The following is an 11404-nucleotide window of genomic DNA, read 5'->3' on the forward strand; positions in this document are numbered from 1 at the left end:
AAGCCCCGCGCCTGTGCCTGCGCTTTCCCAAGCGTGCGGGACCTGCACCGCTCCGAAAGAAGAACCGCACGCGTGCGCGGATCTCTGCGCGTACGGCCGCGCAAGGGCAGATCCCCGTGTAGGGAACTCCTACACTGAGTGAACCCGTCCCGAAACTAAAGGCGAACGGTCACTGCCATCCCCGCGAGCCCGGTGCCACTTTGTCACGTCCCTTTAGCGCAGCTCCGAAGTGCTCCTCCGAGCTCTGCGGGCTCAGCGCTCGGCTCCCTCCGCTGTAAGGAGCGGGGAAGATCCCAGCCCCGCTCAGGTCTGAGTGCGTTGGGATGCAGCGGAGTAACGGATTCTTTGTGTACGAAGCGGGGAGGAAATAGAAAACAAAGTGTAGGAATGAGGGGAAGGAGCCGGGGCTGGGTGCAGCTCCCCCCTCCCTCGTTCCCGCAGCACCATTCGTTTACATCCGCAATTCTGCATCTTTCAGATAAATTACGCTTCAGCGTAATAGATTTAAAGCACGCCAGATTTTTTATCATTAATTGTCAATGTGCAAAATACCTGCTGGTACTTCACTTTAGAAGAATGTAATTGGCAAAAATGGGAGGCTGATGAATAGATAATAGATCCTTAACTACCAATAAACAGTAAGCACCAGCCAAGAGTATTAGGATGTGATCATAATTATTCCGCGGCCCCAGCCAATGGGAGGAGGAGAACTCAGCCCTAAAATCAGCCCCGGACCCAAAGGTAATCGCGAAAATCCGGACAGGGCTGGAGCCGGGGATCGCTCCCCCGTCCTGCCCGGAGCGCCCCGGCCCCGCGGGATGCGGCCGCTCTTCGCTTTGTCTGCGGCCCCGCGCGGTGCGGGCGCTGCGCGGCAGCGGAAGGACACGTAGAGAAGTTGGGAAGTAAAGCTCGGCCCGATCCGGAGCGAAGCGAGAGAGGGGCACCGCGCCGGGACCGCGGGGCTCCGCGTTACACCCAGGTAACCCTGATGGGCCGCGAACCCCGGCGATACGGCGGGGAGAGGGATTCGGGCTGCGTGTCCCACCCCACCCCGAGCTCCACACAGCAGAGATGCAGAGCTCACTCTGCCCCCCCCCGTTTCCCCGTCCTGTCCCGTCCCGTCCCCTACCTCTGTCGGCGGCTGCCGGCGCTGCGCGGGGGCGGCCCGGGGCGCGGCTGCGCGGATGTGCGCGCTCCCCCCTCCCGGCGCACTCCGATCCGCGGCTCCATCCCTCCCGATGGCGCTGCCCGGCGCTTCGCCTCCCCTCTGACGCACTTTAAAGAGTCTCCCCCTTCAACCTCCAGGCGAGTAATAGCGACCAATCATCAAGCCATTTACCAGGCTTCAGAGGAAGCTGTTTATGTGATCCCAGCACTAATTAGGCTCATGAACTAACAAATCGTTTGCACAACTCGTGAAGGGGCCGATCACATCCATGGATTGTCTTTGGACTTAGGGAGGGAGGGGGGGTGGAGGGGGGGGGGGGGGGGCGACCGCCTTTTCCTCGCAGGAGGGAAACTTCTCCCAGCAACTTTCCGCGTGTGTGTGTGTGTGCGCGCGGCGCGCGTGTCTCCCTTTTGGGTACCGCCGGCTGCCGCTGCCTCCTTCCCTCCGGCCCCCGTCTATTTATGTGTGTATCTATCCCTCCTCAAGTCACTCCCCGCTGCAAACTTCCCCGGATCGCCTCCTCCCGCGCACCGCAGAGCCACGCACAGATTTGCCGGGGGACGCCCGCCGCCGCCGCACCATGTTTCAGCCCGCGCCCAAGCGCTGTTTCACCATCGAGTCGCTGGTGGCCAAAGACAGCCCCTTGCCCGCGTCTCGCTCCGAGGATCCCATCCGCCCGGCGGCTCTCAGCTATGCCAATTCCAGCCCGATGAACCCTTTTCTCAACGGCTTCCACTCCACCGGCAGGGGGGTCTACTCCAACCCGGACTTGGTCTTTGCGGAGGCCGTCTCCCACCCTCCGAACCCGGCCGTGCCCGTGCACCCCGTGCCCCCTCCCCACGCCCTGGCCGCCCATCCGCTGCCAGCCTCGCACTCCACGCACCCGCTCTTCGCTTCGCAGCAAAGGGATCCCTCCACCTTCTACCCGTGGCTAATACATCGCTACCGGTATCTGGGCCACAGGTTCCAAGGTACGTGAAACTTTGCCTCGTTCCCCTACGCTTGGGGAGGGCGGTGGGCGGTGGGGCTGCGCTGGGCTCCGTCTTTGCTTCTCTCCCCGCCCGGTTCTGGCCTCGCGGATCAGTCCGAAAGAGGGGTCCCGGCTCCGTTCTTTCCGGTTCTGCTCCTGCTTCGGTTCGTTTTCCCTCCGAAAAGGGCGGCACGGCCGGGTTTGACTTCGGCAGGGTTTGTTTATCCCCGAAAGAAGCGAGGGTTAAACCCAGGACGGATGTTTTAATGCAAACGTACGGGGGAAGAGAGGCAGAGGAGAGGGCTGGAGGGGTGAGGGTCCCCGCCGTAGCCCGGCCCTGGCCCAAAGAGAGAAGGGAAACTCAAAGGCCGGCGCAGGGGCGCCCCGAGGAGATGGGGCTGCGGAGAGCCGCGCAGCGGGAGGAGACCGGAGCTACCCGGTGGAGAACAACCTCAGCGGGGAAAGAACCAAATCTATGGCGCAAGATGAATAACCCCCCCTCTCCCCCCCCCCCGCTTTAACCCTTTGCTAATGGCAAAGTCTTCTGCCAGGGGTGAGCCGGTTTCTCCCGCAGTGGGTCCGGTTCTGCTTTTAAGTTTCGTAAAACAAATCTTAAAAAAAAAAAAAAAAAAAAAAAAAAAAAAAAAAAAAAAAAAAAAATCAGCCTCCTCCGTTCGTTGGACCCCATCTAGATCTATATTTTTATATTTTTCCTATTATATTTTTCCTCGATATTTTCCCTTATTATTCCCTAACGAAATCCACCCACCTGCGGGTCTCCTTTCCCGGCTGCCCCGAACGCGGCACTGGGGGGAGCGGAGCGGCTCCGCGCGGGCGGAGAACGGCCATCGCCTCCCGCAACGAAATGAGGGGTTTCTCTCACCGGATTGTTTGTCGCAATCATCCCGCGATTGGTACAGAGCTGCGGATGAAAGGCGGAAACGCGCCGGTGTTGAGCCCCAGCCTGCTCCCAGCACACCCTCCTCCCGCAACGATTCCTAATGCGTTTACGGAGAGGGACTCTCGGTGCCTTCCTCGCCTCGTAGGGAACGATCCGAGCTGCGGCGGGGACTGAACCGGGGGAATGTGGGGAGGGGGGTGAGAAATCCGCAAACCGAACTCCGGCCCAGCAGCAGGCCGACCCCGCCGCTTGTTTCTCGAAGTTTCTGTCCCTGTCGGACCGGGCACCGGGGGCTACCGGGAACCCACCGGGAGGCAGCGAGGGGGAGCGGGGCGGGCGGCGGGGAGGCCCAATGCCGGCACCGGGAGCGGCGGAGCGGAGCGGGGCGGTGAGGATCGGCCGTGGCCGCACGGAACCTCTGTGCCGGCGGAAGGAAAGAAATCCGTATAGAAACACGGAGCGATGTGAGGGGAGAAGGGCGCTGCGGGACGGGGCCTCTCACTCCACAGCTCGGCTCTGGCCGATTCTTCTCCTTTATTATTATTATTGTTATGATTATTATTATTAGTGCTCTCCGGGTTGTGTATACCATTCTATTTTCTCCCATTTCTCTCCTTCCCCTAAGTACTCTTTCCATACACTTATCGAAATTATATTTTTTAAAGTCTCTTTCTGAAAACCAAAATAAAACAGAAGGAGAGAGAAAGGGCAGGGAGAGCTTTGAGGCAGTAATGGTGGAAAGAATAATTCTCGCGCTAAGAACTCCTCTCGGGTTCTCCCTGCTAACCTCTGTCCCGCTGCCCAGGGAACGAGACCAGTCCGGAGAGCTTCCTTCTGCACAACGCCCTGGCCAGGAAACCCAAACGGATCCGTACAGCTTTCTCCCCGTCCCAATTACTGAGACTGGAACATGCCTTTGAGAAGAACCATTATGTGGTGGGAGCGGAGAGAAAGCAGCTGGCACACAGCCTCAGCCTCACGGAAACTCAGGTAAGGGGGGGGAGGAGATGGCTGCGGCCGGGATGGAGGGAAGGCACCGTGGGCACCTCGGAACGGCCCTCGGTCCAGACCCGGGTGGGTTCCCCGTGTTCGTGCCCTGCCGAGCGGCTCCGAGAGGGGGGAGGCGAGGTGTTTCTCTGCCCCAGTGTTAGAAACCCTCTCCTGGTTTGGTTTGATTTGGTTTGGTTTGTTTCTGCGCGGTTGGCGTGACCCGCACGAATATTCGCGTGCAAGGGGCAAAGCCCAGGAAACAAATAGCGGAGAGGAAGAAAAAAATAAAAAACAACCCCAAGTTTGGATACGAGGGCAGAAAGGCAGCGTGTGTGTGTGTGTGTGTGTGGAGGTGGGGTGGTTCACTCATTCCCAACCCTGCGTCCGTCACAGCGGCGAAAAGACGGACCGGATCGGGAGGGCACGGAACTTCAAAATAAAGGCAGAGAAATTATTAATGGCGAGGAATCCCCTTTTCTCCCTCCTCCCCCCGTTGCTGGCTGAGGTCCAGAACCACATCGTAGCCCGTTCCGCTCCCTGGCGCGGTGTTCCTGGTCCGGCCGCGGTGTTCGGAGCGCACGGAGAAGCGGCTCCGCGGAGCTCCGCATCCCGACGGTGCGACTCCGTGCGGGGTTCCGCCCTCCGGCACGGCGCCCGGCCGTGAAGGTGATGGTGCTGGTGGTGTTGCTGTGGTGTCGGGCTTTTGTTTTGCGCCTTTCCGACGGTGTCGTAGGGAGAGTGTTCCAGATGGGGATTGTCTTTGCCATACAGTATGTGGCACTGTACTTTAAAAAAAAACCGACAAAACAAACCATACAGCCGCAGCCTAGTTCAAAGTTCCCAGTAAACAGAACGTTCTCTGGGCGGATTAAGTTGTAACACTTTTTTTTTTCCTTTCTTTCTTTTTCTTTTTCTTTCTTTCTTTCTTTTTTTTTTTTTTTTTTTTTTTTTTTTTTTTTTTTTTTTTTTTTTTAACTCCTTTTCGTGGGGGAAGCAATAAAGAGGTTGGAGCTTTTGTTTTAAAATGTCTCCCTAACAAAACAATAAAAAGGGATCGCCACTTTTATGAGGTTCTCCGAACAAGGGACCGGTCACGGGCTTATTTCCAGTGGAAAGCTGTATTTAAGGTGGTCTTTGTGCTGCTTGATTCCGAAGCTGGTCGGGGTCTTTTGTCCGGATGTCAAACCCCCAGTCCCCTACAAATGAGCTCCCTTTTGGGAGATCAGCGTGCAGAAATGAACCGTCCTCCCCTTCAATTAGCAAACTAAAAGCAAATTAAACTCACCCCTTGTTCCCCGCTCAGCTTTTTGATGGGGGACTTTTGGAGAATATGAAAATGCAGTAGAGATGTGTGTCCGGCCAGGCAGCGCTCTGTTCTGAAGAGGCAGCGAAGCGGGTTAAACCAGCTTATTAAAATGCTCCCGTTCCCTTTCCCCCCTCGCTGGGGCCTTTATCAGGCACTTTCAGACAGAACCAGAGTTTAAACTGCTTTAAAAAAAAAAAAAAAAAAAAAAAAAAAAAAAATTGTTTACCTTTAGCCGCTACGAGGAGTGTGGCCAGCCCTAGAGATAGCTCCAGATCAATACTATCTGTAATTAAAGCGCCGGAGTCAGCTGCCGGATGGTTAAGTCAGATTTATTCGGCGCTGAACAAATCCGGAGGGGTATTTATGGCCGCACTTCCAGCTCTGTCCCTAATGCGATCTCTCTTGGACGGCACATCCCGAGGAGACGCTCGGGGCAGCGCCGGACGTTTTTAATTTAGGCACTTTTTGATTGGTTTGTTTCTTTCGTTTTAATCGCTTTTCCAAAAGGAAAGGATCTCTCGTTCGCAATCCCGTTAGGGCCGAGGCACTCGTTTTCTCCGTGCGCATCGGTCCCCGTGCGGCCGTGCCGAACCGTTCCGAGCTGTACCGTGCCGTGCAGTGCCATACGGAGCCGAACCGTGCCGAGCCGAAGCAGCCCCGGGATCCCAAATGCTCCGGGACACTTCGGCGGGTGCGGTCCCGAGAGCAGCCCGGATGGCTGAAACCAGCAATGCACGGGTCCTGCGCGGATCCTGGGCGTGCGCTCAAATTCCGCGCAACTGCACCGGGTGTTCCCACTGCGTCCCGGCTCTGTGCTGCGCGCCCACGGCCGTCTTGCGCGGCTGATCGGGCACAAGCGGAGGGGTACACGTAGCGGCACGGCTCTCTATAGGCGTCCCTATAGGCGTCTCTGTAAGTGTCCTATGGGTTTCCCGGTCAGTGTCGATATGGATGTCCCCGTGGGGGTCCCTGTAGGTGTCCCTATGCGTGTCCCTATAGATATCCCTGTAGATGTCGGTGTGAACGACCCTATGGGCGTCCCTGTAGGTGTCAATCTAGATGTCCCTATAAATGTCCCAATAGATGTCCCAGTATGTGTCGGTATGGATGACCCTATAAGAGTCCCCATAGATGTCCCCTACGGGTGTCCCTATAAATGTCCCTACGGGTTCTCCCTGTAGTGGTGTCCCTATGATCGCCACATGGATGTCCCTGTGAGTGTCCCTATGGATATTCCTACAGATGCCCTTCTGGATGTCCCTGTCGATGCCTCTACGGATGTCCCCATAGGTGTCCCTTGTAGGCTCGTGGCCGGCCGCAGGCCCCGCAGGTGCCCGTCCCTTCTGCAGTACCCGTGCAGGACTGTGTACTGACGCCCCGTGTCTTACCCCCGCAGGTAAAAGTATGGTTTCAGAACAGAAGGACGAAGTTCAAGCGGCAAAAGTTGGAAGAGGAAGGTTCGGACTCACAACAGAAGAAAAAAGGGACTCATCACATTAACCGGTGGAGAATCGCCACCAAACAAGCCAGTCCAGAAGAAATCGACGTCACGTCGGACGATTAAAAAACTGGCACTTTGAGACATTTCAAGCCAGCCAACGCATCGAAAGAAAGTGTTAAAGGCTCCCGCACCCCGGCGTGGAGGTGCGGGGAAGGGACACGGAGAGCTTCATCCAAACGCGATTCCCGTCTGGAGGGCGGCGGCGAGCGGCGGGGGCAGAGCGCGAGGTGCGGAGCGCGGCGCTGCCGGCACGGCCCTGGCACGGGGATCTGCCGGGCAGAGCCCAGCGCCGGGACGAGGGACTGACTGACTGACTGACTGACTGACAGGTATTCCGTTTCTCGCAGTCCACTTTTAAAAAACATAAAGTCCAAAAAATATAAAAAAAAAAACAACAAAAAAAAAAAAAAAAAAAGCAAAGAAATCTTACCACCTTACGGGACGTTTTGCACTTCACAGGGTTTTTTTGTTTTTGTTTTTGTTTTTGTTTTTCCGTCTTAAAAAGTAACATTTCCGTAAGCAGCCAAAACCCACACCTGTTTCAGAAACTTGAATTGCATGTGTAAAGCCGTCTGGGCAGAAAAAGAAAAACAAAACAAAACAAACAAAAAAACAAAACAAAAAAAAAAAAAAAAACAAAAAAAAAAAAGGAAAAAAAAAAAAAAAAGGAAAAAAAAATTACCCCGGTTCCTAAAGACATAAATGAATGGTAATTTTTTTTTCCCCTCTAAGACAGGTTCTGTGTGCTTTTTAATTTTATTTTACGAGAAATGTGCAGTCTGTAAACATTTTATGATAACTTCTGGCGTCAAAGTGTTCGTGAAGGTGAATGGAGTAGCGGTACCCGGGCGTAGTGTTCCCCGACGGACGGACGGGGGGGGGACGGGGGGAGGGCGGGGGGCGGCCCCGAGAAGGTCCGAAAATTTGCTCCCAAAAAAAAAAAAAAGAAAAAAATCAAATGATCCCCCTCCCTCCCCCCCCTCCCAACTCTGTCCCCACTGCGAAACCGAATGCTGATTATATTTTAACGCAAATAACGCGCAAACCCGGCGACCAGGTTTGGCGGTGGGGAGAATCCGGAGATAAAGGACTGAAAATCGCGTACTGAGGGTTTTTTTTGTTTTGTTTGGTTTGGTTTTGTTTTTATTTTTTTCTCCTAATGGCCATTTTCATTGGGGCAATTTTCAAGCACTGACCTTATAATATTCCGAGATCATAGAGCTACTAAAAAAAAAAAAAAAAAAAAAAAAAAAGTGACAAATGTTTCCTTCATGTCTTCTATACCAGAATGTAAATATTTTTGTGTTTTGTGTTTAATTTGTTAGAATTCTAACACGCTATATACTTCCAAGAAGTATGTCATTGTCAATATTTTGTCAATAAAGATTTATCAATATGCCCTAACACTTCAAGCCATCTATTTCCCCCCCCCCCCCACTCCCTCCTCACACCTTTCGCTTTTCCCCCTGCGCTCAGATCCGCGCTCTGGTGCCCGCGCAGCGCATTCCTGCGGCCGTGCGCGCATTTCCTTCACGAACCCAATCGTTTGGAAACAGCCACCTCCAAACGAGCCGCACAGCGCTGCTGGCTGTAAATAAATACCTCGAGAAAAAAAAAAAAAAAAAAAAAGGACATAAAACCAAATCCGGCCCCTTCCCCGGGCGCAACCCGATGGGAGGCTTGCGCGGGTCGCTGCGCGCTCGGCAGAATGCAAAGCTTCCTTGGCAGAACTACGGATTTGAGCGTGCGGCGGTGATTTTTATATTATTATTTTTAATGTTTTCCCTCTCGCCCACCTCCCTTCACCTCCCTCTCCTCCCACCCCCCTTTCCTTTTTTTTTTATTCTTTTTTTTTTTTTTTGCGATCCCGGGCGCTGCGCAAAACTCTGCTGTAAAAACAACCCTGAAACTTTAAAAGAAAAAAAAAAAAAAAGTTGCTCGGGGTCCTTGAGGAAACGAGCCGGTTTTCTGGGGGTACACAGTTGTTTTTTCATGCTTCATTTGCTCCTTAGCCTGATAGACTGCATTAATCAGTTTTATTTCCATTGATAGAGAAACCTCGTCTGCTCTGTTCGAGCTACAAAGAATCCTGCGAGCTTTTGTGAAAGTGCAAATCAGTTTAGGCAATTATCATACCAGGAATATGAAGGGGAAAGAGGAGGCATTGCCCAGTGGTCTCCTTTAATCTCTTAATCCGTGGATCCAGGGGGGCTGGTTGGACATAATTTAGGACAATCTGACTACCCTTTACACTGTGATAAGGCGAAGTTACAATGCATCGCGAAAATACGAGCTTTGTTCAACGCCCTGCCTTGAAAAAGTTGAGATTAGGCATTCCGCGCACGTGGTGGCGGCTCCGCCGGGTGCAGTGTAAATTATTATTATTATTTATATATATATATATACATATAAATATCTGATTCGATTTTATTTTGGCGGCCTTATGGGATGCCGGTGACTTTGCGGTTCGGCGGAGGCCCAGGCGTGTCGCAATGCGGTCCCTCTGTCCCGAGCCGCCCTCCTGGCCCCGCAGTGCCACCCCCGAGGCGGAGCCCTGCGCGCACCGCTGCGCGCCTCCACCTGAACTCCTCGCGCTCTCCCCAAACCCACGCGGACGTTCTGCGGCCGAACAGCGGGCTGGGGCCTTTCGGAAGATTGTTTCCCATCTTGATAAAAGGCTTATTTCTGCGGGAGCCCTATATTTTTTCCCCCGCCCCCCCTTTCCCCTACACCCTCCCCCCCCCCCCCCTTTTTTTTTTTTTTTTTTTTTTTTTAAATCGTGAGGAAAGAGAGGGGGAAAAAAAATTAAGCGTCCTATGTAGCGTAACAGCAATAAAATCTTCAGAGAATGCCATTAGCTTTGAAAAAAAACCCTAAAAGCTTTATTACAAACCGAGCTTTGAAAATAGGGGGGATTAGGAGTCTGAAAGGGTCCCACAATGGTTAGAAGAAAAGGTTTCATGCTAATGAGGTTAATGCCCTTTGTATCTCAGGACTCCACAACTTCATTACTCCCTATCTCCGGCTGCACCAAGCGGCTCAGAACACTGCAATCCACTCCAGCTCTCCCCTGCCTTGCCTAGAGAAGGATTTGATAGCAGCTCTGTTCAAACTAGATAATTATATCTTTTCAAGTCGGAATTAAGATAAAGAAAGTGAAGCAAAGGCGGCTAGCCTTGATCCACTGCAAACAAATTTGGCGCACTTTCGAGTCTCTCTCCCCCTGCCTCAATAGGCAGGACAGGCAGCTTATTAGACCCTCATTTGCTTTATTAATTCATCTATTTAAAGTGGCAGGATTAAAGAGAGGGAGAGAGAGGGAGAGCCTAATGTGGGACAGTGGATGCCAGGCAACGTGGAAATATAAATATTGGCGAGATGCTATCCGAGCGGGCGGTTAAAAATACATTTTCTATTAAATAACTGGGAGGGGTGGGGGAGGGAAGGTAGATTTCGGGTAGCGAATTACAGACCGCGGCGGACTTTGACTGTTCGTTCGAATGAGATATCGGTGCCTGCCCGCAGGCGGTGCCTCGACAGCCGCAGTCCTCGGGATCTACAGCGGGGGACGCGGGGGTTTTCGACCCGCACCTTCCGCAGCGCTGCGGAGTGAGGGAGCGCGGAGCGGCGCCGAGGATTTCCCCTCGATCTCCCCTCTCCCTTATGGCTGGAGGCTACGCTGCCACTCGCCTCGCCTCCTGTCCACCCGGCCGTGCCCCAAATGTGGCACCGCAGCACACGGGGCTCCCACCGCTGCCCCCCAACCTCCCCGGGTCCTCTTCCCTCAGCGCTGCCATCGTACTGCCGCAATAGCACCGAACCTGAGCTCTGCGCTGCCCGGCTTTGCTCCGCACACAGAATCTGTCCGCCCCGCTTTGGCCTTTTAACCCTTTCCCTTCGAACACAGCCGGCGGCTCTCGGCCTTTCCCGGCCGTGGGCTGATAGGGTCGCGCCCCCCAATGTTCCTGTCCCCGTTTGGAGTCTCTAGTTTATTGTGTTGCTGAACGGCGTTTATTTTTCCCTCTCCCCTCTGGTGGATCTCGCCGTTACTTCGGAAATTAGCAGTTAGCCATAATTAGCGAGTCCGGCCCGTAGGAAATAGGCACAGCCGGGGCAGCTCCGAGCGGACCTCTCCCTATAGCTCTCCCGCTCCCCCATCCACAGCCGCCGCTGTACCCCCGCACAGGGCCCCGCTGCTCGGTGCAACGGGAGTTTGGAGAACCTCCTGACCCCGAGCCGCAGCCCCTCTCTTGCTGGGACAGCATTAACCGGGAGGACCACGGTGGAAATCCGAAGGGCCGTCCGTCCCCTCCCCTCTCCCTCTTTTAATCACCCTTTGCAATTAGCGCCTGTTGCGGGATCCCCGCACCCAGCCCTTCCCCAGCGGTTCGGTGGGGGCTGCGTTTCGGCTCCCCTCCGCTCCCGGTAGCGCCGAACCGCCCCCGTCCTTCTGTCTGTCTGTCTGTCTGTTCGTCCGTCCGTCCCCCCGGGGGGCAGCAGCGGCCGTGCGGGGTTTGGGCGCTGCGGGAGCGGCTTTATAGAGGCGCTGGGCACGGAGCGGCCCGGCC

General features: G+C 54.5%; 1 protein-coding gene across 3 annotated transcripts; it reads left to right on the plus strand.

Moving 5' to 3' along the window:
* Positions 1-822: 822 nt before the first annotated feature.
* On the plus strand, positions 823-7079 carry EMX2 (empty spiracles homeobox 2). 3 transcript variants are annotated; one of them, XM_042863821.1, is made up of 4 exons: positions 823-979; positions 1655-2139; positions 3845-4029; positions 6732-7079. In XM_042863821.1, the coding sequence occupies exons 2-4, from the start codon at positions 1749-1751 to the stop codon at positions 6897-6899; spliced, it is 744 nt and encodes a 247-aa protein (XP_042719755.1). In that variant the 5' UTR covers positions 823-979; positions 1655-1748; the 3' UTR covers positions 6900-7079. The 3 variants fall into 3 exon arrangements, with proteins under 3 accessions (XP_042719755.1, XP_042719754.1, XP_042719756.1); XM_042863820.1 differs by lacking the exon at positions 823-979 and having other exon boundaries at positions 1515-2139; XM_042863822.1 differs by lacking the exons at positions 823-979; positions 3845-4029 and having other exon boundaries at positions 1515-2139; positions 6732-6835.
* Positions 7080-11404: the final 4325 nt, after the last annotated feature.

Source organism: Lagopus leucura, unplaced genomic scaffold (genome assembly GCF_019238085.1).
Source record: "Lagopus leucura isolate 7727_CA_CO unplaced genomic scaffold, USGS_WTPT01 Super-Scaffold_741, whole genome shotgun sequence".
NCBI classification, from domain to species: Eukaryota; Metazoa; Chordata; class Aves; order Galliformes; family Phasianidae; genus Lagopus; species Lagopus leucura.

Coding starts and splice junctions, on each gene's coding strand:
- EMX2 (XM_042863821.1), top strand. CDS start 1,749: ATGTTTCAGCCCGCGCCCAAGCGCTGTTTCACCATCGAGTCGCTGGTG. Junction 2,140..3,844: donor TCTGGGCCACAGGTTCCAAG/GTACGTGAAACT, acceptor CCCGCTGCCCAG/GGAACGAGACCAGTCCGGAG. Junction 4,030..6,731: donor TCAGCCTCACGGAAACTCAG/GTAAGGGGGGGG, acceptor TTACCCCCGCAG/GTAAAAGTATGGTTTCAGAA.